Source organism: Sus scrofa, chromosome 1, assembly GCF_000003025.6.
Source record: "Sus scrofa isolate TJ Tabasco breed Duroc chromosome 1, Sscrofa11.1, whole genome shotgun sequence".
NCBI classification, from domain to species: domain Eukaryota; kingdom Metazoa; phylum Chordata; class Mammalia; order Artiodactyla; family Suidae; genus Sus; species Sus scrofa.
The window spans coordinates 169,710,317-169,736,214 of record NC_010443.5 but is presented as its reverse complement, the minus strand read 5'-3'; the positions used below and the strand labels follow the sequence as shown (position 1 = coordinate 169,736,214).

General features: G+C 39.7%; 2 protein-coding genes across 2 annotated transcripts; one reads left to right on the top strand and one right to left on the bottom strand.

The window, feature by feature from the left end:
- On the bottom strand, nucleotides 2,212–10,566 carry PNN (pinin, desmosome associated protein). Its single transcript, NM_001244231.1, has 9 exons — nucleotides 10,377–10,566; nucleotides 9,665–9,736; nucleotides 8,253–8,321; nucleotides 7,828–7,900; nucleotides 7,617–7,711; nucleotides 7,376–7,451; nucleotides 5,503–5,658; nucleotides 5,288–5,426; nucleotides 2,212–4,707 (listed from the first exon to the last, which is right to left on the bottom strand). The coding sequence occupies exons 1-9, from the start codon at nucleotides 10,487–10,489 to the stop codon at nucleotides 3,305–3,307; spliced, it is 2,196 nt and encodes a 731-aa protein (NP_001231160.1). The 5' UTR covers nucleotides 10,490–10,566; the 3' UTR covers nucleotides 2,212–3,304.
- Nucleotides 13,433–25,267, top strand: TRAPPC6B (trafficking protein particle complex 6B). The gene is made up of 6 exons (XM_013993366.2): nucleotides 13,433–13,829; nucleotides 17,505–17,572; nucleotides 18,295–18,412; nucleotides 19,997–20,080; nucleotides 22,466–22,559; nucleotides 24,114–25,267. Exons 1-6 carry the CDS (start codon nucleotides 13,749–13,751, stop codon nucleotides 24,143–24,145), a joined length of 477 nt encoding a protein of 158 aa, XP_013848820.1. The 5' UTR covers nucleotides 13,433–13,748; the 3' UTR covers nucleotides 24,146–25,267.

Here is a 25,898-nt window from a genome sequence, read left to right as displayed (position 1 = left end):
AAGGTTGTTACAATTTTAAATAGGGTACTGAAATAGCAACAGGAAGCAAGAGTTATAGGCATCTGAGAACCACGCTAGGCAACACAAATTTTCAGATACCTCAGGTTTTTTTTTTACCTAGTTGCAATATTCCCCATAGATTTCTTTCATAGAGAAGGAAGGTACAACTGTAAATAGGCAACAGGTTTTCTGGGCTAAGAATTTTAATGGCCTTATCTCAAGAACTAAGATTTTTATTCAATGCTTTCAAAAGATTTAAAAAATTCATGTTAAGAAGTTGAACCCCAAAACATTTTATTGACTTGTTTTTCTGAGGGCACTGGCCTATATTACTATGCCATATAATCATTTATCTGTCAATTTGTTAATTTATAAAGGCATTCAATTTCTGCTTTAATGGGTTTTGCTTGGTCCAAATTATTAAGAGTATACATGTATATAATTACCAGAGTTTTTGGCAGTGCACAGACAAGCCCTAGAAGGGATACAGCTCCTTGAAGATCAAACTATCTAATTTCTGTGGCCATACCACAACCTTGACATTTCAGGGCAAACGAACTTTTCTAAATGGTGTCTTAGATGTCTCTGCTAATTAACACAACTCCAAACTAATTTTAGTCCTTACTAGCTGTATCCCTCTTCAGCGTCTAAATTTTCCATAAAAATAATTTCCTAGCTCTAATAGGACATTCTTTTTTTTGTCTTTTTAGGGCCACACCCATGGCATATGGAAGTTCCCAGGCTAGCAGTTGAATTGGAGCTGTGTGTCTGCCAGCCTACACCACAGTCACAGCAATTCAGGATCTGAGCTGCATCTGTGACCTAAACTACAGCTCACATCAATGCTGGGTCAGGTCACTGAGCAAGGTCAGGGATCAAACCTGCATCCTCACGGATACTAGTCAGGTTTGTTTAACAACTGAGCCATGATAGGAACTCCTCTAATAGGACCTTTATACGTCTTTTTGCCCTAGGAAACTCATTACTTTTACATTCTAACATTCCTTGTGTCTATCTTTGCAAGGAACCAATCACACTACTCTAAGGGCAAAGCAAAACTCAATTTTAAAAATGAAACCTTCCACTTTATAAATGTGTACCATTAAAAAGTAAAATTAAACTTACTAGAATTTTCTGCTTCCTTAGCAGAGCTTAAAGGAAAATTGTTCTGCATATTCCAAAGATCATTTCCTTTCTTTTTCTTCCTCTTTATTCATTATAGCCTTATCGCTGCCACAACCAATAGTTGCACTTAAACCCCCAAATTACCTTTTCTATTTAAGCACTATGACTATTGTTCAAATTTTCTGGGTAAGAATAACTGAAAACTTATTGTACAAGATCTAATGCATGCAATTATTTTAGGGTCATCAAATAGGACTTAAAAAAAAAAAGAACCAGATCATGTCATGGCTCAGCGGTAATGAACTTGGGTTCAATCCCTGGCCTCACTTAGATGGTTAAGGATCCAGTATTGCCGTGGGCTGTGGTATAGGCTGCAGATGTGGGTCAGATCCCATGTTGCTGTGGCTGTGCATAGGCTGGCAGCTGCAGCTCTGATTCGACCCCCAGCCTAGGAACTTCCATATACCATAGGCGTAGCCCTAAAAAAAGTAAAACACAAACAAAAAACAACCAGGTTGTTTTACGGGCATCCCTTTTAAGTGTTAACCAATTTTTTCCCCATCATGGTACACAGGAAAGTAACATTTGTACTGCATGCTGGAAAGAATTAAAATTCTTAGGTGAAGTGACTTGGTGGGAACAAATGGCTCAGGGATGTAGGCAGCTAGCTCCACAGTCAGAGAAGTCCTACTCCATTATTTTATAACTGTTACAAGAAAAGTTTTTGTTTTTTTTTTTTTTGCTGTGCCCATGGCATATGGAAGTTCCCGGGCTAGGAATCAAACCGACACCACAGCAGTCACCTAAGCCACTACAGTGACAATGCCTTAATCAGTGGATCCTTAATCCACTGTGGCACAAGGGAACTCCAAGGAAGGATTTTAACATATTCACTTACATTTATACCATGCTGAAAATGCATGTTGACATTTTCACTTATCATTTACTTGTCAGGGGAAGGCATAATGAATATTCAAAGCCTAAAGCTATAGTCACAATGTTAAATCATGAACTCAAAAAAGGCCTTTTGCAATTTAAGTGCTCTCTTGTATAAAGCATCAAAAAGTTAATACAAGTACTAGTCTTAAGCAGTCACACAAGTCTAAGCCACATTTATTTGCACATGTATAGTAATGGGCAACAGATACTCCAAATTCATACAAATTTATAAAACAACAAAGTTAATCATTTGGTACCACTTGCGTGTTATCTTGCTTACAGATTCAAGTGTAGATGAGCTTCCTTCATTTTGTAAACTTTCATACAATACTTACTTAAACAAAAATTCTTGAAAACACATATTGGTATGTTTCAGGGCCAACACAAAAATTAAGACAAGACCACAAACTCAAAATCCAAGTTTAGAATATACTTTTCTACCTCCCTCCCCTAGAAAAGTGATTATTTTCTTTAACAGATGTATATGTTGTATCACACAAGTAACCATGGAGATAAAATGATGCTCCCATAATTGTATAAAGAAAATTCTGACCAAATCATACTGTTTTAAGTTATCTACCAAATATATGGTTTAAATATGAGAAACGGGGAAATGCTTAGAATAAAATAACATGGGAGATTAGAAAAAAAGAAATGATTTTTAAGAACAAAATGTTCCCATCAAAGCTGCAAAGATCTGACTTTGACAACTTAAAATAATTGTCTAAGGCAAATAAAAGTGAGGAAACCTTCAAAAAACATTCTAATCACGTTCAATATCTAGTGATAAAGGCTGAAAATAATATCAAGAGGATATTTATTATACAAGTGTCAACGAGGACATCCCAAAACTAAGGAAAGAAATGCACATTTATTTCTACAAAAGCAATGTATGATACAGAATTAGAAGGGAACAGACTTAAAGATTTACCTATTAAAATATACAGATTCTTACTGAAGAGTATAGGATATTTAAAAAAGATGACAAGGGATGTTAATCTTTTTTTATTATTATTATTTTTACATATTTTGGAACCTCACATAATTTTGATAAATAACTCTTACAAAATTATGCAAAAGTACAAGAATGTCTGGTAAACAAACAGTCTGTATTTTCCAAAAAAATTTTTACAACATGCAATTCTTAAGGCAGCATTCTCCTTACAAGGAAAGGTAATCCTTTTACTCATCAAGAAATCTTCTGCTGCAAGAATAGGCTAAGAAAGCCTGGCTTCTTCCATTAACGCCTTTTGTCTTTCCTGTCTGATTTTCGGTCTCTTTCACTTCTTGAGGATCTTTTGCCTGATCGACTACTCTCTGATATAGACCTCTTTCTGTCAGACCGGGAATTCTTATCCTTTGATCCTTTTGTATCTCTACTACTACCACCTTTTGAAGATTTGTGACTTCTTTCTAGTCCAGAAGCATCCCTCCGCTTCCGATCCACACTCCTCCTGTGTTTTCTATCTCTGTTATGTCCCCGGCCCCTACTTCGACTTCTACTCTCACTACTACTGGTAGTGCTGCTGCTACTGTCTCTACTGCTGCTGCCACTTGTACTGGAGCTGCTACTGGAACTACTTCGACTACTACTACTGCCACTGCTAGAACTGCTTCCACTGCTGCTACTGGTTGAACTGCTACTAGAACTACTACTGCTACTGCTTCGACTTCTGCTCTTGCTTGTTTTATTTCTAGCTCGACCTCTACTTCTGCTCCTAGTTTTGGTTTTGCTCTTGCTCTCTGGATGTACTGTCAAGACTGGCTCTACTGTCACCTCAGTCAGTTTTGCAGATTCTACAGGAAACTCCTTTCTCTCAGGTGGTAAATGCCCTTGCTCCTGAATAGCCTGAGGTGGTGGCTGTAAAACAGCTAAGGGCATAGTCTCAGGCTGAGAGAGAGGCTGGGGCTGGAGTGCTGGTTGGGACTGGGACTGGCACTGGGCCTGGGTCTGGGCCTGTGGCTGTGGCTGTGGCTGGGACTGGGGCTGGGGCTGAGGCAGGGGCTGAGGCTGAGACATAGGCTCAGGCTGGGGCTCGGATTCTTTTTCTTCTTTTTCCTCAGGCTCATTTTCCATTTCTAGAGCACTAGAATTCTCTTTTGCAGGAGAAAGAGATTTACATTCTTTATCTGGCTCAACTTCAAATTCCATCTCTGGCTCCAATTCTTTGCTAGTTTCATTTTCTGAAGGTTCTATACTTTCAACTTGATTGGTTTCCATTACTTCCTGCTCAGCAATTACATTTTTGACACTCTCCACCATCTCTAGCACATCCATTACTTCTTCAGGCTGACTATCCTGCTGCTTCTCACTTTCCCTTACCTCAGTTTCCTCCTCCATCTTAACTTCCATTTCCTGTTTTTGTTCCTCTTCCTCCTGTTCTTTCTCTGCATCACTATGAACTATACCTATTTCCTTTTCCTCTTCCTCTCCTGCTTCCTCTATTTCTACATCATTGTGCTGATTACCTGTCTCCTCCAACTCTTCCTCTCGCTGAGCCACCTTACCCTCTTCTTGTTCCGACTTCTGTTCTTCATTACGCACCACCTGATGCTCTTTTTCCTTCATTGATTGTCTTCTAGGCCTAGCCTCCATTTTATTTATTTGTTCTGCAAATTCGATGCGTCTACCTTCAAATAAAGCTAAAGAATAAAAATGTATGTGTAAAGTTTACTAACAATGGTTTGAAAATTCAAAGTCATAAACTGACACCTGGTCACAAATTATCACTGAGCTTAATTGAAATGTCTTTTTTGCAAAGAGATGATGACAAAAAATTATGCCAAGTCAGTTTATGGTATCATATTATGCATTAATTTTTGATTCCAAGGAGAGACAAATCAATCTAATCACCGTCTTAGCAGTGTATACTCTTCTATGTGTGCTCCCTCTATGGACTACATCAATGCTGACTTTTTTTCCTTGATTCATTAGCATTTATATCTGGTCATTAGGAGCATCAAGCAAAAAAAGAAGTCATCTCATTCAAATGCTTAAGAACTAAATGTGCATTAAGCACCACCTACAGTATATAAATTTTGGGTTAAAATCTATCATGAAAACAAATGCTCCTGCGTATCAAACACATTAACATCTTAGAATATCGTTCTAAAAAATTAACTACTGAATCACAATTGTTACAGAAAACAAACATATGTATTTATGAGTGTGTTACCTTACCCATTAAAGAAATTTCCACGCACCTCTCCACTGCACACTTACCATTCATTTTTCTCTGTGACTCTTCTATCAGTTTTTGGGTAGCTGGACACATTCTTCCAGGAATATAGAACAAATGGGGCTTTGTCTTAGTTCTTATATATTTAATTATCTTGGCATTATGCTCATTCCATTCTTCTTGCTAAAGAAAAGGTAAAAGATCACTGCCTTTGTCATAATAAGGGATCACCAATCTCAGAATTCCAAAATATACTCACCAGCTGCGCAAGCTCAACCTTCTGTTCCAAAAGCCGCAGTTCTGTCTGTTTAGCACGTCTCTCTTCAAACAGTTCTCTCCTCTCATTTTCAACCTGTTTTCTTTCTTCTTCTGCCTGCACTTCAAGTTTTTGTTCAATTTCCTGACGTCTCTTTTGCTAAAGATAAACAATAACCTTTAAAAGCTTATTACACATCCTGATTGTGTGAAACATTAAATTTCTTTTTTTAAGTCTTTTTAGGGCCGTATCCACCGCATGGAAATATGTATTTTAACAGCTGAAGTATCTTTAATGCCTGCCTGTAAGTTGAATTCTTAGTTATCACTTTTTTTTTTTTTTTTTGTCTTTTTAGGGCTGCACTTGTGGCATATGGAAGTTCCCAGGGGTAGAATGAGAGCTGCAGCTTCTGGCCTACACCACAGCCATAACAACACCAGATCTGTGACCTACATGGCAGCTCATGGCAGCAACGCCGGATACTTAACCCACTGAGTGAGGGCAGAGACCAAACCCACATCCTCATGGATACTAGTCGAGTTCTTAACCTGCTGAGCCACAACAGGAACTCCCATGAAACATTAAAATTTTACTGTTGTATGCATACATTTTGCACCTGCAATTTAGAACACCAGCTAATTCAAATGTGGCATTTGAGGTAATCTGCAATTTTTCTTTCAGGAAATGGGGACTAAAGCCTTTTCACGTAAAAATGTTTTTAAAGCCATTAGGGATAATATCAATAGCTGTTCCTTTCCAATATAATTTACGAAAAACCTTAACTAAAAGTTATCCTAAAAAACAAGTACTGTTTATAGGTTATCTTGAGTTATTCTTTCCAAATCAAAGAATTTGTGAAGTGATGTCTTAGTAAATGAAGTAAAAAACTAGTCAACTCTACATTTTAAAAACCCAGACTTATTCTTCAAACATTAAGATACTTTAAGCCTTTTATATTCTCTAATAAAGTTAATATATAAAAGCTGAAATAAAATTTTATCAATCTCCTATAACTGAATTGTTATCTCCCTTTTACTATAGTGCTCCCCTAAGAAGCAATAACGTGGTGTTCAACTCCAAAGACACAATTACAATTCTGTTGCTTCAGTAAAATAAAACCTTCCTAAAAGGTGACACAGTTAAACTAAGAAGGGCAGGGAATATAATCTATGTTTTTGCTTCTAAAGTCCCTCTAAGTGCATTAAGTCTTAAAAATTAGAATTACTGAATTAATTACTGATGATTAACAAGTTCAACTTCCGGTTTGAAAGAATGCACTCTAAGGCCTAAAGAAATGAAGACTTGTCCAAGACAATGGAATGAGATTGATATAGAGCTGAGAACAGAATCCAAGTTCTCCCGAGTCAGACCAAGTCCTCTAAACGATAAGAAGTTCACTAAGTTATTTAACGGCACTTCAAAAAAGACCAATTAATAATTGTAGAAAGTTTCTACAGGTTTTCCTTGGCTTCATGTAGGCTTGCAATTAAACTTTTTTCCCGAAAAAGGAAGTTATCAGTTACCCACTTTTTGAAGCCTTCAATTAAATCTTTTTGGGGGGGGGGCAGGTGCAGCATATATGGAAGTTCCCAGGCTAAGGGTCAAATTGGAGCTGGCCTACCCCAGAGAAATGTGGGATCTGAGCAGAGTCTGTGACCCACAGTTTGAGGTAACGCCAGATCCCTAACCCACTGAGCAAAGCCAGGGACTGAACCCACATCCTCATTCATATGAGTTGGGTTCCTTTCCGTTAAGCTACAACAGGAAGTGGAACTCCCGCAATTAAATCTTAAGAGAACTTTTCAGCTCTTTTTAAAAATATGCAATCAGCTACTTTGAAAACTTAGAGGAAGCAAAGGAAAAAGTGCACATATACCCTTTCAGTAGCAACAGTGGATTCTTGTTTAAATTTCTGAAGCGTGCCCATCAACAAGCCAAATATTCGTCGGTTCCTAAAGAAAAGAAAAAGAAAATCCAATTTCAAAAGGTTCCACTTCATTTAAGACTGCCATTTGCTAGAAGAAACATACAATAGACATAGGAACAATTCCTTAAATTTTCTTTAAATTACATTATTTAACAAGAGTTGTTTTCCTCCAGAAGGATACTAATGATACCTTTGCTTTCCCTTTTCATCCATATTTTGATCCTGGATAAGGTCTCTACGAGTGCGCTCTTTGGAGGTAGCTACAACTGAAGACTGCAAAGCTGGCTGTAGGAGAAAAGAAATTTCTGTCATTTCACTAGCATATGGGTGGCACTCTTTTAAATGTAGTAAGGTGAAAAGGCTATATTCATCCTCTATGAAGTTCTTTTAATCTCAATTACCCTCTTAACATCGTCATCCTCTGGGTCGCTTTCTTGGCGTGATTCTCTCCGAGTCCGACGCTCCCCGCCCAGCCTGACAAAGGAAAGAGAATTTAGAAGGAGCAATAAAAACTTTGATCTCTTTTACCTCTCAAGATGGTTAAGTTTTTGTAGTAAAAGACAGAAAAATAGTACAAATTGAGTATTTTCCCAATCTTATTCTTCTCATGACCTTTGTTAAAACTGCTGTTATTGTTAGTGAAAAGTTGAGTTTTAAGTGATATTGGCTGTCTCAGTTCCATCAGATACCAAGGGAACAGACTCGGGAAAGGGTATACTACTCAATTCTAATAGAGCCCTTACACAACAATATTTAATAAATATTTATGCTACCTCAGAAAGTGAAACATACAAGTTTGCTTTCAGAATCTTTTCATTCAACATACCTACTGACTGCCCCTTCAAGGTCTCTCTGTTTGGCTGGGGGTCCTCCTCCACTATCTGAGAATCCACGCCTGCAATATAAATGTCCAACATTATAAACACGTAAATGTATTTATATGAGAGAGTATTTCCATTTAGGGAACAGAATTTAGTTACAAATTAAAAAAAACAAAAACAAAAACCCTCCTAATTAAAGTAACCTTAGGGGCTCTTCTCCCCCTTCCCAACAACCCTGGGAGCTGTTTGCTTTATTTTTTTTATTTGTTTTGCTTTTTGGGCTGCACCTAGAGCATATGGAGGTTCCCAGGCTAGGGGCTGAATGGGAGCTACAGCTGCTGGCCTAAGCCACAGCCACAGCAACATCAGATCTGAGCTGTATCTGCGACCCATACCACAGCTCATGGTTCCTTAACCCACTGAGCAAGGCCAGAGATGGAACCTTCAACCTCATGGTTTCTAGTCAGATTCGTTTTTGCTGTGCTACGACAGGAACTGCTATTTACTTTCCTTTAATAAAGACTCTGCTGGAGTTCCCATTGTGGTGAAGTGGTTAACGAATCTGACTAGGAACCATGAGGTTGCAGGTTTGATCCCTGGCCTTGCTCAGTGGGTTAAGGATCCAGCGTTGCAGTAAGCTGTGGTGTAGGTCACAGACTCGGCTTGGATCCCACGTTGCTATGGCTCTGGTGTAGGCCAGTGGCTATAGCTCTGATTAGACCCCTAGCCTGGGTACCTCTATATGCCTCAGCAGCGGCCCAAGAAATGGCAAAAAGACCAAAAAAAAACAAAAACAAAAACCCAAAAAACTTTGCTTGCTTAAAAATAAATAAATAAATAAAGTAATCTTAAATGGTCATTTATCCCCAAATGCTTTTATAGCGCTTCTTTTACAACTATGGGAATAGGAGTTCCTGTTGTGGCACTGCGGCTGCGAGTCTGACTGGGAATCAATAGGTTGCGGGTTCGATCCCTGGCCTCGTTCAGTGGGTTGGGGACCTGACGTTGCTGTGAGCTGTGGTGTGGGTCGCAGGTGCAGCTTGGATCTGATGTGGCTGTGGTGTAGGCTGGCAGCTGTGGCTCCAATTGGACCCCTAGCCTGGGAACCTCCATATGCCATGGGTATGGACCTGAAAAGAAAAAAAAAAAAACAAAAAACAAAAAAAAAAAAACAAAAACCTATGGGAATAAATTGTTTGCACATAACTGGTACAGTCACTTCAATCTCTAGTTTGGAGTGTAAAGTTCCTGGATAACTATACAGAAAACTACATACAGCTCATCACATCTTCAAACTACGGAAATATCTCTAACGTTGACTCTACCACAAAATTTGTTTAAACCGATGCCTTAATTTAGTTAGTATAGTAAGTACCAACAGTCTTAACATGTGAATTAAATCCTAAGGAAATCTTACCTCAGCAATAAACTACCACGTCCTCTACCTCCACCAGGACCAGACAGGGCCAGCAATCTGGCTTGGATGGGCCTACAAAATATTTACAAATCAGTACAAAAATCGTATCTAACAGCACCAAACACCTTAAGGATGAGGTTCATCATCAAAAGAAAATAACCAGGAACGTTCTAATCTGACGGTTTCAAATCCACGTGTTTCAAACAGGACAGGAAGTACTGCATTAACTTCCTTGTTTTTCCAAGATCAGTACCACCGAAATTGTATTTACCTCGCTGCCAGTACACATTAACAAGCTGGGGTCAGGCCCGAATTTCGCCACCCCAGAGGAAGTTGCATGAAGCGGGGGACAGCGTCCCGGGAGGGTCTCCGGACCAGTGCCGAGTCAGGCGGCCCCAGGAGGAGAAAGGCTTTGTGCTGCAGTTCCGGGCCTACAGGGCCGAGGGCGGGAATCGGCAGTCCCGGCCTTCCCTCAGGACAGGAAACCATTCCGACGCACCCCGGCCCCGCTCTCGCTCCTCACACCTGAGCCCCAGGACTTAGGGTGGCGGTCTCGGAAACTCCCACCTCACGGAGGACGGGATTCTACTGCTGCCCCGGGAACAGGCCTCGATGTTCCAGCCTTCTCAGGGCTGACCGCTCTCCCCGCCCCCAATTCACCCCGGCTTCACGACTGCATTTCGGAGACGGCAATTTCCTATCCGCCCTTTACCTCACGTCATTCGGATCCCGCCCGGTGAGCTTGCGAATATTCTCATCTACGTTCTTTAGGCTCTCTTTGGCCTTTTCTAGCTGCTCCTGCAAAGTTCTCACTGCGACCGCCATCTTCTCCCTGCGGCAGGCTTCGAGACTGCTCTACAGGCCGCGCCTGGCTGTGTCGCGCCGCGAAACGCGAGAGGACTGACAGCTGGCCTCAGCCAATGACAATAGGAGTTGTATTTCGGCCTTAACCATTCAGCAACCGGAAGGGGGAGAAGCTGCCGGCCCTTGAGACTCCGGGCCAATGAAAAGTCGACCAGGCGGTTGTCTCCCTCTCCAGTTAGCCGCGGGTGGCTGGGCTCCGCTTCTAGCGCAGAGTCGGGGCGGGTTTGAGAGTCCCTAGGTCCTCCGAGACGTGCGCTTGCGGCCGTGCTCGTTTGGCCAGGAGAGCGGAGCTTTCTAGCCCTTTTAACCCGTATATGACGTGCCTTTTTTCATTTTACCACCTAATCGCATTAGAGTAGAGCGGAAGCGAGTCTATTTTCCCATCTTCCCCGGTAAATGATTTTCTAAGGACAGGGTGCGGCCATTCTGTTGGTGCGCATGCCCAGAGAGGGGGTGGGCGGGTCGGCTCCCTTAATGAGGTTAAACCGTAAAGAGCACCGCAAAGCAAAGAATGAAGACGGAAAGATTATTAATCGTAATAGATAACATTTACTTTGTTCTCTACACCGTGAAACACTTTATGTGCCTTGTCCCCCACAAACCAAAAGCTTAAATAAAATCTCTGTTATTACTGATACGGAAGTTGAGTCTGGAGATACTGTAATTGTCCCTAGGTCATGCCGGCCTGGGGTCTTCCTATGATCAGACCCTGGGCAAGGATGTACTACAAGAAAAAAGCGATGGCGAGGCAGGCATTAGCTTCTACACCCGGCCTAATGCTCGTTGGTTTAAGACAGGGTCCGGGAGAGTAGCCCTATTGTTTGTGTCCTCCACCTTCTGGTTCTGCTTTACCCCTATTGCTGACCTGAGAACCGGTTTTGTTCCAGAAATATATTTGAAAACTGCATCTCAGAAAGCATTTTCGGGAGTTCCCGTGGTGGCGCAGTGGTTAATGAATCTGACTAGGAACCATGAGGTTGCGGGTTCGATCCCTGCCCTTGCTCAATGGGTTAAGGATCTGGCATTGCCGGGAGCTGTGGTGTAGGTTGCAGACCCGGCTCAGATCCCGCGTTGCTGTGGCTCTGGTGTAGGCCGGTGGCTACAGCTCCGATTAAACCCCTAGCCTGGGAACCTCCAGATGCCGCAGGAGCGGCCCTAGAAAAGGCAAAAAAAAAAAAAAAAAAAAAAAAAAAAAAAAAAAAAAAAAAAGGAAGAAAGCATTTTCCTACGGAAGCAATGTTATGAATAATCTTTGTGTTCTCATCCTTTATCCATCAGCCAGTGCATCCTTGCACGAAGCAGGCCAAAAGTATTTAACCCGAGTTACCATTTTACTTCATACCAACAGTCGTTAAAAGCTGTGTTAAGCTAGGCTTCGAAGAAAAAGCATAGAACAAGATAGCTGTGGTTCTTGCTTCCATGTAGTTTGTAGGATTTTCATGGAGCAAATATCATTCATGTTTTCATTAAGTCATTGAACATTTATGGAGTGACTGCTATGTGCTAGGTTTGTGGATAAGTCAGTGTACAATAGAGATATATACCCTCAAGGAGCTTGGTGGCAGGAAGAGTGGAGACAGACGATAAGCATAAGTAAATTACATAAAATGGTAGAAATGGGTTAAGTGCTATACAAAAAAAGAATTAGAGCTGCCAAGACGGATGAGTGTTGATAACTATTTGATTCTGATTATAAGCATACTTAGTCTTATTGATTCTTATTACAATCCTGTGTAGGAAGCATGAGAATGTGGTAATAGTAGATCTTAATCACGAAGTATAACAATGTTTCCATGGGAAGATGCTTTTAGAGTTATCCAAAAAAGTAGGATATATTCCTATTTCCATAGGATCTATTTTTAAGATCCTGGAAAGTTTAACATGGTCTGACTTATGGGGGCCCATCAGTGGAATGCCATGTTCAACATTTACAAATGCTCAATAAATATTAGTTTCCCGTCTAGGCTCCAAAATATCCAAAGAAAACTATGTTATTATGATCTGAGAAATGAACTTTGGAGTTCACGCTGTGCTGCAACAGGATCCGTGGCATCCCAGCAGCGCCAGGACTCTGGATCCCTGGGCTGGCACAGAGGGCCAGGGAAATCCGTATGTTGTAGGGCGGTCAAAAAAAAAAAAGAGAGAAAAACCAACCTTAGTAAGCTGCCTATATGTATATATATACACACACACACACATATATACACATATATGTATATATTTTTGCCTTTAGGGGTGCACCCGTGGCACATGGAGGTTCCCAGGCTAGGGGTCTAATTGGAGCTACAGCTTCCAGCCCACAACACAGCTACAGCAATGCAGGATCCTAGACGTGTCTGCAACATACACCATAGCTCACGGCAACACCAGATTCTTAACCCACTGAGCGAGGCCAGGGATCTAACCTGAGTCCTCACGGATACTAATCAGATTCATTTCCACTGAGCCAGGAGGGCAACTCCTAATTTGTATTTTCTTATTCAAATTAGCATTTCTTTGCGTTCTCCATTCCTCTCGTCCCTTGTACCTACTCCCAGTAAACTTCCTAATGGCTTCTAAATCTTTTTGTATATCCAGGCTTAATCCAAAATGGACAGGAATAATTTCTCAATATATCTAGTATTTATAGCCCCCAAAATGATGACTTACTCTTTTTACGACTTTTCCTATTAAGGAACATGCGGCAGAAATGAAAACTTTTGATTAAGCTAGTAGAAACTCTTGTCAGTTCTAACATAACTAACACAAAGATGGCAGCAGGAGCTCCTCCAGTCTCACTTTACCACCTTCCTCGCCGGCCGCCTACTACGTAGTAACAGGAAGAAGCCTTCCTCTATCTGGGAGCCCTCAGTTCAACCCCGGGAAGAAACTGTAACCATAGAGTTGGCGGAATGCCGGGGTAGAGGGGACCGGAAGTTGTTTTTTCGCCCCCCGCCCAGGGGCCGGATCGCATCTTCGTCGGTTTTGGTTCCCGGTCCTGTCAGACGCTCTAGTTCAGCCCGGGGGCTTGGTGGCCCTGGGGTGCGTTCGCCCCGGAACCAGGCTCACTGCAGTAACAGTCTTCGGGAAGCTGATTGAATTCCTCGTCTCCTAGCAACGAGGAACGAGAGGCGGACTGAAGGAGCGGCCGTGCAGGCCAAACTGCTCAGGCACTAGCAGGAACCCCTGAGCCCGTCCCAAACGGGAGCCGAAAGTCGGTGCTTGGAAGAATAAGCAGGAAATGGCGGACGAGGCGTTGTTTTTGCTTCTGCATAACGAGATGGTGTCTGGAGTGTACAAGTCCGCGGAGCAGGGGGAGGTGGTGAGTGCTGCCACACGCCCTTCGAGGTCCTTTTGCGGTGACGCTCCTTGTTTTCACTCAGTTCTTTCTTTCAACCCCTGACCCATCGCCACTCATCGCCTCCCAAAGTGTAGACAAACTGTTCACCTTCAGGTATCCTAAGCCCTAGAACCTGTCAGCTGTCTTCTATTTTTCCTTCGAGTCTCCTTTTCGTATCTTCTACTATTTGGTACTTTTTTGTCCAGTGCCACATCTGTGTATTGCAGGCCACTGCTTTTCTTAGTTTTGACCCAAGTGTTGTCCCTACCGCAATTTGCGGCAGAGTTAATTGCACAGCTGATTGCGGCACTCCTACTTGATTCTGTCACTTTCAGCACTTCCTAATCGTCTACTGGACAGATCTCTCCCAGCCCGAGAATCTTGTCCCTCCCTCCCCAACTCTCAATAACACTCTAGGCAACTCAAAGAGAGACGGCTAATGAGATTTGAAGCAGAAGCAAAAGAAACTTTGCAGATGTTACAATTTAACTAATTAAAAATATTTATTTAGTGTCCATTACATGTCAGAGGTAGTGGCTAGGGATAGAATAATGAGCTAAACAATGGCCCCAACCTCCTGGAGTTTACTTCTAATGTGTGGGAATCTTCATTCATTCATTGATTCATTCAGAAAATATATTAAGTGTGTATTGTGGGCCTGATGCTTTTAGATAAGTAAGATAGTCCTTGCCTCCCAATCGTTGGGGAACAGAGATTCAATGAATAATTAACATACTGGGTAGTAATTAGATATGGAACCATGGAGTTGTAGGGTTTTATAAATGAGCTAGTCCAAAGTCATGCTCAAGTCAGAAGCTCTTTCTATAATGCTACTGATAAAAGAGGAATAGAAAGTGAGGGCAGGAAAAGCATCTAGGTAAAGTGAAGGCACAGAGGGATGAAAGTGTAGTATATTTAAATATGCTTAAGCATTTTATTGTGACTGGATTGAATAGGTGGAGGGAAATATTAAAAGCTGAAGCTGGAAAGAGTCTTGTATGATAAAAAACATGGACCTTTTCAGTGAAGGGTTTTTAAGGAGGGAATGACATGGTCCATTTGCATCTCAGAAAGATAACCCAGTACTTGGGCTGGAGAGGGGATATTCTTGTACTGCAGAAGATCCATTATTGCAGGAGTCCAGGCAGGAGATGATGAGCTGGATAAAGAGAGAAGAGGAGAATGGTTTGAGAGATAAGTGGTAGAATCTCTCAGACTCGGTTAGGTATAGGAGTACGATTTTAAAATTACCCCAGAGTTTTAGCTTGAACAGCTGTGTTGGATGGAAAGGTAATACAGGAGAAAAAAGAGGGGAAGGTAATGAATTATTTTGGACAGATTGAACTTGTGGTATCTCTAGGACCAGTTTGTACACTACAAGAGGGACAGTGTCTCTTGGGAGTGTTATAACAAAAATACCACAGACTGGGTGGCTTATAAATGAGAGCTATTTTTCTCTCACAGTTATGCAGTCTGGGAAGCCCAGGATGAAGGCATGAGCAGATTCAGTGTCTGGTGAAAGCCTCCTCCTGCTTCATAGATGGATGTTTTGGCTATGTGCTCACATGATGGAGAGGGGCTAGCTGGCTCTCTGGCACTAATGCTGTACTTGAGGACTCCATCCTCAAAACAGAATCACCTCCCAAGGATCCTGCCTCCTAATACTATTACACTGGGGGTTAGGATTTTAACCTATGAATTTTTTTTTTCTTTAGGACTACACCTGTGGCATATGGAGGTTCCCAGGCAAGGGGTCGAATCAGAGCTACGGCTGCTGGTCTACGCCATAGCCACAGCAATGCAGGATCCAAGCTGCATCTGCAACCTACACCACAGCTCCCGGCAATGCCAGATCCTTAACCCACTGAGCGAGGCCAGGGATGGAACCCACAACATCATGGTTCCTAGTCAGATTCATTTTCACCGAGCCACAATGGGAACTCCTGAATTTTTTTTTAATTGCCAAAATGCTAACATTTGTTCATTTTGAGGAGTAGGTACATGGGAGTTTAATAATATAATTTGAACTTTATAATCACTAATACTTTCCTAAACTGATTACTGTTATCAATGTCTTATTACTATTTTCATTATCTTCTTGTTTTGTGCATATTCATCTCCCTTCATTGTGAATCACAAGAACTTCTGTCTGTATATGTTTTAAGTCTCACAACACATTTTTATGGATTTATCCTTTCAGTATTCATTTACACTTTTCATTATTTTTTATATCTTCCTACATCTTCAAGCTTTTATGTGGAATCATTGATCTCCTTGTCTCTACAGTTTTTTCTTTTGATTTAATTAAGTTCTAGTAGAACCTTTCTGATGTGGCTACTTGTTCATACACTCTGGCAGTGAGTAAAACGTGTATTACATTAAATGGTGAAAGAAATTCTTTTGAGACAGAGTAAGCTGGGAAATGGGATAGAGCATCATAATCACTTTTAGAGAGCTTCTTAAAACCCAGATTACTGACCCACACCTACAGTTTCTGATTCAATAGATTGGGGGTGGGCTTAAAGAATTTGCAATTTTTATAAGTTCCCGTGTGATGCTGATGCTGCTAGTCTTGGGATGCACCTTGAGAATCACTAGTATAGAGAATTTCTGAAGTAGAATGATACTGCAGTTTTAAAATGTTAAAATGGGCCTTATTGAGATGGTGAGGTGTGAGTGAAGACTTAAAAGTGAGGGAGTGGTCATGTGAATATCTGGAGGAAGAGCTGCCTATACAAGAGCCCTGAAATTGGAGCCTCCCTGGCATGTTTAAGGACACCAAGGAGATCACTGGAGCTGATGGAGTGAGTGAAGAAAGTAGAAGGTGGAGGCCAGAGAGTCCCAGGAGCCTAGATTGTATAGGCTTTGTAGATCATCTGGAGGATTTGGGGAGTCTTCCATATAGGATCATATTTAAAGCCTTAAGAGTAGTTGAGATTGTCAAGGGAAGAGCAAAGCAATTGCATGACTCCGGGCATAGGAGGGACACACTGAGAAATGGAAACCTTGGATGATGTAAAGAGACATTTTGAAGCAAGGGATAATAGAATTTAGTGACACCACAAAGAGAAGGACTGACAGAAAAAAGTCAAAGGTGGTACCTTGACCTCAATCTTATAACTGAGGAGAGAATAGTAGAAAATGGAAAAAGGCAGGGCAGGTGAGAAGAGTAACTGGGAAGAGGCTTTGTCATATCTGAAAAGCAAGAATAGTCAACAGTTCTGTTTATCTTACTGCCTTAGGAAAATGATTAGTACTAAGGAAATTCAAGTATAACTTGTAGGTATTCCCGCTGTGGCACCACTATATTGACAGTGTCTCTGCAGCAGCAGTAACGTGGGTTTAAACCCTGGCCTGGCACAGTGGGGTAAGTGGCACAGGTTGCAGCTTCTGCTCAGATTCAATCCCTGGCCCAGGAACTCCATATGCCACGGAGTGGCCAAAACAGGAAAAAAAAAAAAAAAAAAGTATGACTTGTATTTCACTTTTTCTTACAATGTTTCACTGAAAAAAAGGTATATTTACATTAATATTTTTAGCCAATACCTTTAAACTATTTTTGAATATTATTTTAAAAATATTTTTGAATATCTTTAAACTATTTTTGAAAATTTTTTTGTATTCTAAAGTATTCAAAACTAATATTTTTTAAAATAGGAAAATGGACGCTGTATTACTAAGCTGGAAAACATGGGGTTTCGAGTGGGACAAGGATTGATAGAAAGGTGAGCAGTATGGATTTGAAAATTTTCTTCTAGGAAGGTTATGAACAACGATGATCCATTTCAAAAGGTTGCATAGAAATTGAGATACTTTAATTCCCCGATTTTCTTTATTCTCTGTTCTTTAATTCACAACTGGAAATTTCTGTTTAGGTCTGATGCTATTTTAACTCAGTTTTCCAACTTTCATGTTTTATGTTTGAAAAAAATAGGTATATGGTTTAGTTAGGCTTTTTCTTGAGAACTTTGGTAAGCTGAAACACATACCTAAATTCTTGTTCCATTTCCTGCTTAAGGTCTAGTAGATTCTTTAACCTAAATGGAATTTTGTATAAACACATACCTTAGAGCCTCTGTTTATACATGTAATAATCTTCCAGTTTATACGTCGTCTTTTTAGTATTCCTTTCTCACTATCTGAATAGTTGAACTCTCACTATATTTTATATAACAATACAATGATCATGCTGTTTTTTTGATGTGCTAATTGTACCTAAAATTGCCACTTACTGTTAGACTAATATACTGTTAGACTAATTTTAGTCCCAGATATATAACAGAACATGAATCCACTGAGATGGGATCCACTTTGCTTGGTGCTTATCACTTTATGACAGTCAGTAAATGTTCAGTGCTATTCTGGCATTTGGAAACTAGTGAATAATTTGCCTCTTCTGCTTTCTTGGGAGGAAAAATACTGTATTACTTCTAGTTGATCTTTTTAGGTTTACAAAAGATACTGCAAGGTTCAAGGATGAGTTAGATATCATGAAGTTCATTTGTAAAGATTTTTGGACTACAGTATTCAAGAAACAAATCGACAACCTAAGGACAAATCATCAGGTATTTAGATATATTAAGACCTATTTTTTAAGTCTTTTAACTTGATATAAGTGTCCTTTTTATTTTTTTATATAAAATTTAATTTCTAGTCAACTTTGGAATGTTTCTCTTATGTTATTAATACAGCATTACTTTTTTTCTCTAATATAGTGAATAAAGACAAAGGGACAGTTATCAATACTGATAACCATTCCTTTTTCTCAATTAAATTTTAAGTTTGAAGAAAGAAGCAAGTATCAGAATGATAAAGGTTTTAGGATTTGAGTCTTTCATTATTTCTACTTAGTGGTGATAACATGCAGAACCACAAATAAAATATTTATGTCTTTCAATTTCTGAATCTAATTTATAAAACATTTAACTTTTAAATAACTCTTGCATTGTTTAGTTGCTGTCATATCTTCTAAAAATATTTTGTTAACATGCAAATAATAGGTTTCATGGAAAATTATGCACTTAAATAGGTTTATTTTATAAAACTCAAGTAAATATTCATGGTAGGTTTAGCATTTTAATAAAGTATAAAAAATAAAAATGTATCTGGAAGCTAACAGACTTCATTTTTTTCATATAACAGTATCAACATTAGTTTAGAAGTACTTGAAATGCTGGGAGTTGCTGTTGTGGTACAGTGGAAACAAACCCAACAGAAACCACAAGGTTGTGGGTTTGATCCCTGGCTTCGCTCAGTGGGTTAAGGACCTGGCGTTGCCGTGAGCTGTGGTATAGGCCAGCAGCTGTAGCTTGACTGGACCCTTAGCCTGGGAACCTCCATGTTCTGTGTGTGTGGCACTAAAAAAAAAAAAAGAAGAAGAAGTACTTGAAATGCTAATGGGAAGTGACTCTGACTTATTATTTCTTTCTTTTTTTTTTTGTCTTTTGAGTGCCTCACCCATAACATATGGAGGTTCCCAGGCTAGGGGTCAAATCGGAGCTGTAGCTGCTGGCCTACACCACAGCCACAGCAATGCTAGATCCAAGCCTCGTCTGTGACCTACACCACAGCTCACGGCAACGCCAGATCCTTGACCCACTGATCGAGGCCAGGGATTGAACCTATATCCTCATGGATACTAGTCAGATTCTTTCCACTGATCCATGATGGGACCTCCTGATTTATTATTTATAGATATGAATTAATCATATATAACTGCTAGTTTCACCTGGACATGTATTTCTGATTCTTTTGTACTAGACTGAATTTTATTATTTCTACTATTTTTTTGGCCACACCCATAACATGCAGAAGTTCCAGGGAGAGGGACTGAACCCCCACCACAGCAGTGACCTGAGCCACAGCAATGACAACACTAGATCCTTAACCCACTGAGCCACCAGGGAACTCCTAGACTGAGTTCTTTAAGGATAGGAACTATGTCTTCTTTGTATCTTAAATCATTCAATAAATATTAGTGTTATAAAATGCTGAACAACTCTTTAAGTTGAACACTGAAAAACTTCATACTTGACTAATGGAGAGTTTTAATAACTTTAAAAAATTCTTAAGTTATTTTGAAGGGAAGAGACATTTTTAAAGGCTACAGATTATACTGACTTTTGATGTTTTTTCTATTTTTGAAACAGGGCATCTATGTACTTCAGGACAACAAATTTCGCCTGCTTACTCAAATGTCTGCAGGAAAACAGTATTTAGAACATGCATCTAAGGTATTTAATGGAATAGAAAATTGGGGCTTTTTATTATGAAAAAAGTAGAACCGTAAGGAAAAGTACAATGCCAATCACAACAGACATTTGAATTCAAAATAGATTTTAAAATTGTTCTTTTTAGTTTTCTATGAAATAGGAAACTGATGCTCATCACATATTAATTTGTAGCTAAGTAAGCTTATGTTGACCAATTAAAGAAAACTATAGTTGAAATGCCATTAAAATGTAGATTAATGTTAGATTCTTGAATATAACATAGATATATCAGAGAAGATATCCAGGCTTAAAACATTGGTATCAACTATGCAGAATTATTCAGCTCAGAGTTTATATTTATAATCTGTGCCAGTAAATTAAAAAAAATTATTAATATAGTTAACATTTGTTTCTAAGAGTACATGTTTTTTAAGTGTATCTGTATTTCTGGTTTTATGTATTTTTTTGTTTTTTAGGATTCAATAAGTAGATTAGCTGTATTAAAGAAAAACTGACAATTTTTTTGTTCCTTTTAATGGTTGCACCCATGGCATTTGGAAGTTCCCAGGGCTGAGGGTCGAATCAGAGCTACAGCTGCCAGCCTATGCCACAGCCACAGCAACGCCAGATCTGAGTGCATCTGTGACCTATGCTGCAGCTTGCAGCAATGATGGATCCTTAACCCACTGAATGAGGCCAGGGATTGAACCCAAGTCCTCATGGATACTAGTCCGGTTCTTAACCTGCTGAGCCATAATAGTAACTCCAAAGGCTGACAAGTTTTAATGTAAGGGTTCTTTTGAAGTGATTAAAAGTATCTTGGGCAGTATATATAAGCTGCCACGTATCTATAAAATTTCTCTATACCTACATTTTCTAACACAATAGCACTACTGGAAAGAGTGTGGACTTGGAACCAAATAAATCTAGATTTTTTTTTTTTTTTTTTGGTCTTTTTGCCTTTTCTAGGGCCACTCCTGAGGCACATGGAGGTTCCCAGGCTAGGAGTTTAATTGGAGCTGTAGCCTCCGGCCTACGCCAGAGCCACAGCAACGCGGGATCCAAGCTGCGTCTGCGAGCTACACCACAGCTCATGGCAATGCTGGATCCTTAACCCACTGAGCAAGACCAGGGATCAAACCCCCAACCTCATGGTTCCTAGTCGGATTTGTTAACCACTGAGCCACAATGGGAACTCCAAATAAATCTAGATTTTAAGCTAACTCTTCATCTTACAGGTTTGTGACATTGGATAAGTTACATTATCTCTCTGGACCTTAGTTTCCTCATTAATAAAATTGGTTATAATAATACCTATATTATAAACAATCTCTAAGTCCTCTTCCAGTTTGCAATTTCATGACTCTAGATCTGATTACTTATCAGTAGCTATTTATATTAATTATAAAATAATAATATTCTATATTATAGCTATAGTGTTACTGACTTTCATGTAGTATGAAATTGCAGCTAATCAAAAATTCCTTGGATTATTTGATTTGGGGTTCCCATTTTTGTCATGCCTGTTTCTGCTATTGGCTTAATCCCATTTCCAGTCGTTGTTTCTGGATAACAGGGTTTCTCATCATTGGCACTTTGATATTTTGAACTAGATAAGTTTTTGTATTGGTGGCTGTAAGTCTCAAACAAGTCAAGATTCTAAGTTGTAGAAAGCAAAAACCAACTTTGAACGGAATAATACTAGTTAACTTACAGAACTGATAGGAAGGCTCAGAAAATAGGCAAGAACCATGGGAGATTAAAGCAGCCAGAAAGACAGCCCAAATCACTCCATGAGGGTCTAGTTAGAATGCTTCAGCTACAGACAGTAGATAGAAGCCACTTTTGCTGCTCTAGAACTAATTCTAACCTGTTTCCAGCTTTTGTTTTGTCACTCACTGGGGATTCAGAGTCTTGGACTGGACCACCCAGTTGGCTGAGCTTAAGTCATGTGTCCATGCTTTATTTGCCAAGGAGCTGGGAAATCTTTTTTTGGCGGCAGGGGCGTGCTACACCTTCAGCATATGGAGGTTCCCAGGCTAGGGGTCTAATCAGAGCTGTAGCTGCCAGCGTATGCCACAGTCACAGCAATGCCAGATCTGAGCCACATCTGTGATCTGCACCATAGCTCACGGCAATGCTGGATCCTTAACCCACTGAGTGAGGCCAGCGGTCAAACCTGCGTCCTCATGGATACTAGTCAGATTTGTTTCCGGTGAGCCACAACGGGAACTCCTTGGAAATCTTCTGACATTCAGAATTTTCAATAATTTGAAAAATTCTACAACCCTTTTTTTAAACAGCAATGACTTATTGATGTCAAGGTTTGACTAAATGTTATATTTATCAGTAGCTTTACTATCTTAGTAAATCCTTAATATTTCTTACATTCTTTGTTTCTTTTAGTATTTAGCATTTACATGTGGCTTAATCAGAGGTGGCTTATCAAACTTGGGGATAAAAAGTATTGTAACAGCTGAAGTATCTTCAATGCCTGCCTGTAAGTTGATTTCATAGTTCTTACAATTTTTTTTTTGCCTTTTAGGGCCACACCCACAGTGTATGGAAGTTCCTGTGCTAGGGGTTGAATCAGAGCTGCAGCTGCTGGCCAACGCCACAGCTCACGGCAATGAAGGATTCTTTAACATGCTGAGTGAGACCAGGGACTGAACCTGCATCCTCATGGATACTAACTGGGTTCATTACTGCTAGGCCACAACAGGAACTCCTACGAATGTTTTTAGTAATTCTTTTTCAGGTCTAGTGTTTTTTGTTTCTTTTTGTTAGAGGACATGTAAACTGCTAAAACAATTTCATTTTACTTTTGTTAATTTTAACATTTAATGTAGTAATATATAGCATACTTATATTTATAGTCAGTGATTCCTGAATTCATAAGACAATGATTTAAGAAAATATGCTAAGGAAATCCATATTTGTAAGACAACTTAAGGGATGACTCTGCTTTTAAAGGAAAATTTTCTGCAGAATTCCTTGTTATTTTTTTGGCTGCACCCACAGCATGTGGAAGTTCCTGGGCCAGGGATCAAACCCACACCACAACAGTGACCCAAGCCAACTCAATAACAATGCTAGATCTTTGACCCACTGTGCCACAAGGCAACTCCTGCAATGTTCTTTTAAGATACCAAATTTCCTTATAGCATTGAAAAATCTTTTTTTTAAAGTTTTCTAGATATATTATATGAAGCTAGAAAACTCGTACTCTCGTACTAATCCTTTTTTTTTTTTTTTTTTTTTGCTTTCTAGGACCAAACCTTCGGCATATGGAAGTTCCTAGGTTAGGGGTTGAATTGGAGCTACAGATGGTGGCCTACGCCACAGCCACAGCAACGCCAGATTCGAGCTGCATCTGTGACCGACACCACACTCACAGCAACACCGGACCCATAACCCACTGAGTGAGGCCAAGGTTCAAACCAGTACTCTCATGGATTCATTTCTGCTGTGCCACAGAGGGAACTCCATAGTCTTTTTTTTTTTTTTTTTTTTAATTTTTAGGGCCGCACCAGGTCGAATTGTAGCTACAGCTGCTGGCCTATGCCACAGCCACAGCTACGCAGGATCCAAGCGGAGTCTGCAAGCTATACCACAGCTCACAGCAAGCCAGATCCTTAACCCACTAAGCGAGGCCAGGGATCAAACCTGCATCCTCATGGGTGCTAGTCAGATTTGTTTCTGCTGAGCCATGAAAGGAACTCTCTGTAGTCTTTTATTGCTAAACTCTTTTCCAGGATGTTTCCAACAGAGCTACCAACCAAGAATAAAACTGACCTCAGCATCACTGTGTTTCCTTTCTATTCACAATGATAATTAGCAATGAAATACCCAAAGAGAAACAAAGGTACTTAAAAATGAGATAATCATCTCATACAAATGGAACTATCAAATATTGTGAAGAGTATGAAAAGTTGTTTGATGTATCAAGTCTCTTGATTGAAACTACTTACTAAAGAGAGTAGAAAATTGATGTTTAGGCCTGTTTTCCTTGTACCTAAAATCAAAGAATGATTTCTCATGTTTTCTTTTTTAGGTAAATTTCAAGTGATGATACAGAAGCTGTAGAACTCACTGAAATGCAAAGCTTCAACAGTGTAAAGAGATAAATTATTCCTATATAAAGTATTGCAAGTACCAATGATTTAATTACATTGTCAGACATTTGTATTAATATAAGCTATTTGCTAACTTATATAATGAAAGATGCACTCTTAAGCGGGAGTAAGGGTGTATTTTATCAATGTAACACAGACCTTAAAGCAGGTAAAGAGCTATTTTACCATAACATACTTTACTGAAATTGTTCAGAACGGAAACCTGATTGCAAATAACTAGACACCAATGTAGAACCCTTATTAAACATTATTTGCTTAGAGTGATTATGTATTTAATCAGAGACTGAAAAGCAAAACTCAGGGTTTGGTAAATTAGCATAAAGAAAAGAATGCACCAATCATAATCTTTTGTGTAAAAATGAAAAGACTTTGGTTTTATGAATTTGTTTTAGTTATTTAAAAAAGCAAGTAGTACACTAAATTAAACTTATTATTTTATTGCTTATAATTTATTAAGAATTTTTATGCATGTATAAGGATTTCATTATATACATTATGTGTCATTTGTGATATGTATATCATATCTGACTGCCTAAATTGCTTAAAAGCTTTATTTCACTTCAGTAGAATTCAATTCCTGAGAGCACCATAATTGTAATAAAGTGAAATCTAGATATAAAGTGAGATACAGATGTAAATTCAATAACTCCAGGGCCAAAGAATATTAGGTATTTTAGGAAGGAATTTTTATACTTACTCCTGTTACAGTCTTCACTTTGAATTTCTCTCTCCTCTTGTGGAAGTGCTGGTGAATGTTACTTTATGTTTATTCCCTTATTTACTCTTTCTCAATGGGAGAGGAAATGGATTAGTCACACCAACATTCTTGGTGTGACCCACTAAGAAGACCATTATCTTCTCAGTGGGTTGGGGTCAGTGCTCATCTAGTGTATCTCTCATCTCCTCTTCTATATGGTGACCACGAAAGGTCAAGCATGAAGATGACACACTGAGGATAGCAGGATGCACAGATTGAAGGCACCTGAACTGTGCTTCTGAATTAACCAATGCTCAAACTGCTTTACCTTTGGACTTTTTGTTGTATAATAAATTCCTTATATTGTTCAAACTACTTTTGGTTGTATATATTGTTGTCTGTAGCTAAAAGGAAATCTCTTATTGGGAGTTCCCATTGTGCCTCAGTGGTAGCGAACCTGACTGATATCCATGATACTGATTTGATCCCTGGCCTCACTCAGTGGGTTAAGGATTCGGTGTTGCTGTGTGCTACAGTGTAGATTGCAGATGTGTCTCGGATTTTGCATTGCTGTGGCTGTGGTATAGGCCAGCAGCTGCAGCTCCAATTCAGCCCCTAGCCTGGGAACTTCCATGTGCCCTGAGTGCAACCTTTAAAAAAAAAAGTTTCTCTTAGTAGAGACAAGGAGAAAATTAGGTTGTACAAAAAATAGCATGGGAATATTGAATTTCCATTTTTCTGTGGGAGGAGGGAAAGACACTTAAAGGTTTACATTTAATCTTTTTAATTTATTTTTATTTTTTAACTTTTTAACTTTTTTTGCCTTTTCTAAGGCCACACCCAAGGCATATGGAGGTTCCCAGGCTAGGGGTCTAATCTGAGCTATAGCCACCAGCCTACGCCATAGCCACAGCAATTCAGGATCTGAGCCATGTCTGCGACCTACACCACAGCTCACGGCAATGCCAGATCCTCAACCTACTGAGCAAGGCCAGGGATTGAACCC

Coding starts and splice junctions, on each gene's coding strand:
- PNN (NM_001244231.1), bottom strand. CDS start 10,489: ATGGCGGTCGCAGTGAGAACTTTGCAGGAGCAGCTAGAAAAGGCCAAA. Junction 8,322..9,664: donor CGTGGTAGTTTATTGCTGAG/GTAAGATTTCCT, acceptor TTTATATTGCAG/GCGTGGATTCTCAGATAGTG. Junction 7,452..7,616: donor GATGAAAAGGGAAAGCAAAG/GTATCATTAGTA, acceptor TCTTTTCTTTAG/GAACCGACGAATATTTGGCT.
- TRAPPC6B (XM_013993366.2), top strand. CDS start 13,749: ATGGCGGACGAGGCGTTGTTTTTGCTTCTGCATAACGAGATGGTGTCT. Junction 13,830..17,504: donor CCGCGGAGCAGGGGGAGGTG/GTGAGTGCTGCC, acceptor TTTTTAAAATAG/GAAAATGGACGCTGTATTAC. Junction 20,081..22,465: donor ATTTAGAACATGCATCTAAG/GTATTTAATGGA, acceptor TGTTTCTTTTAG/TATTTAGCATTTACATGTGG.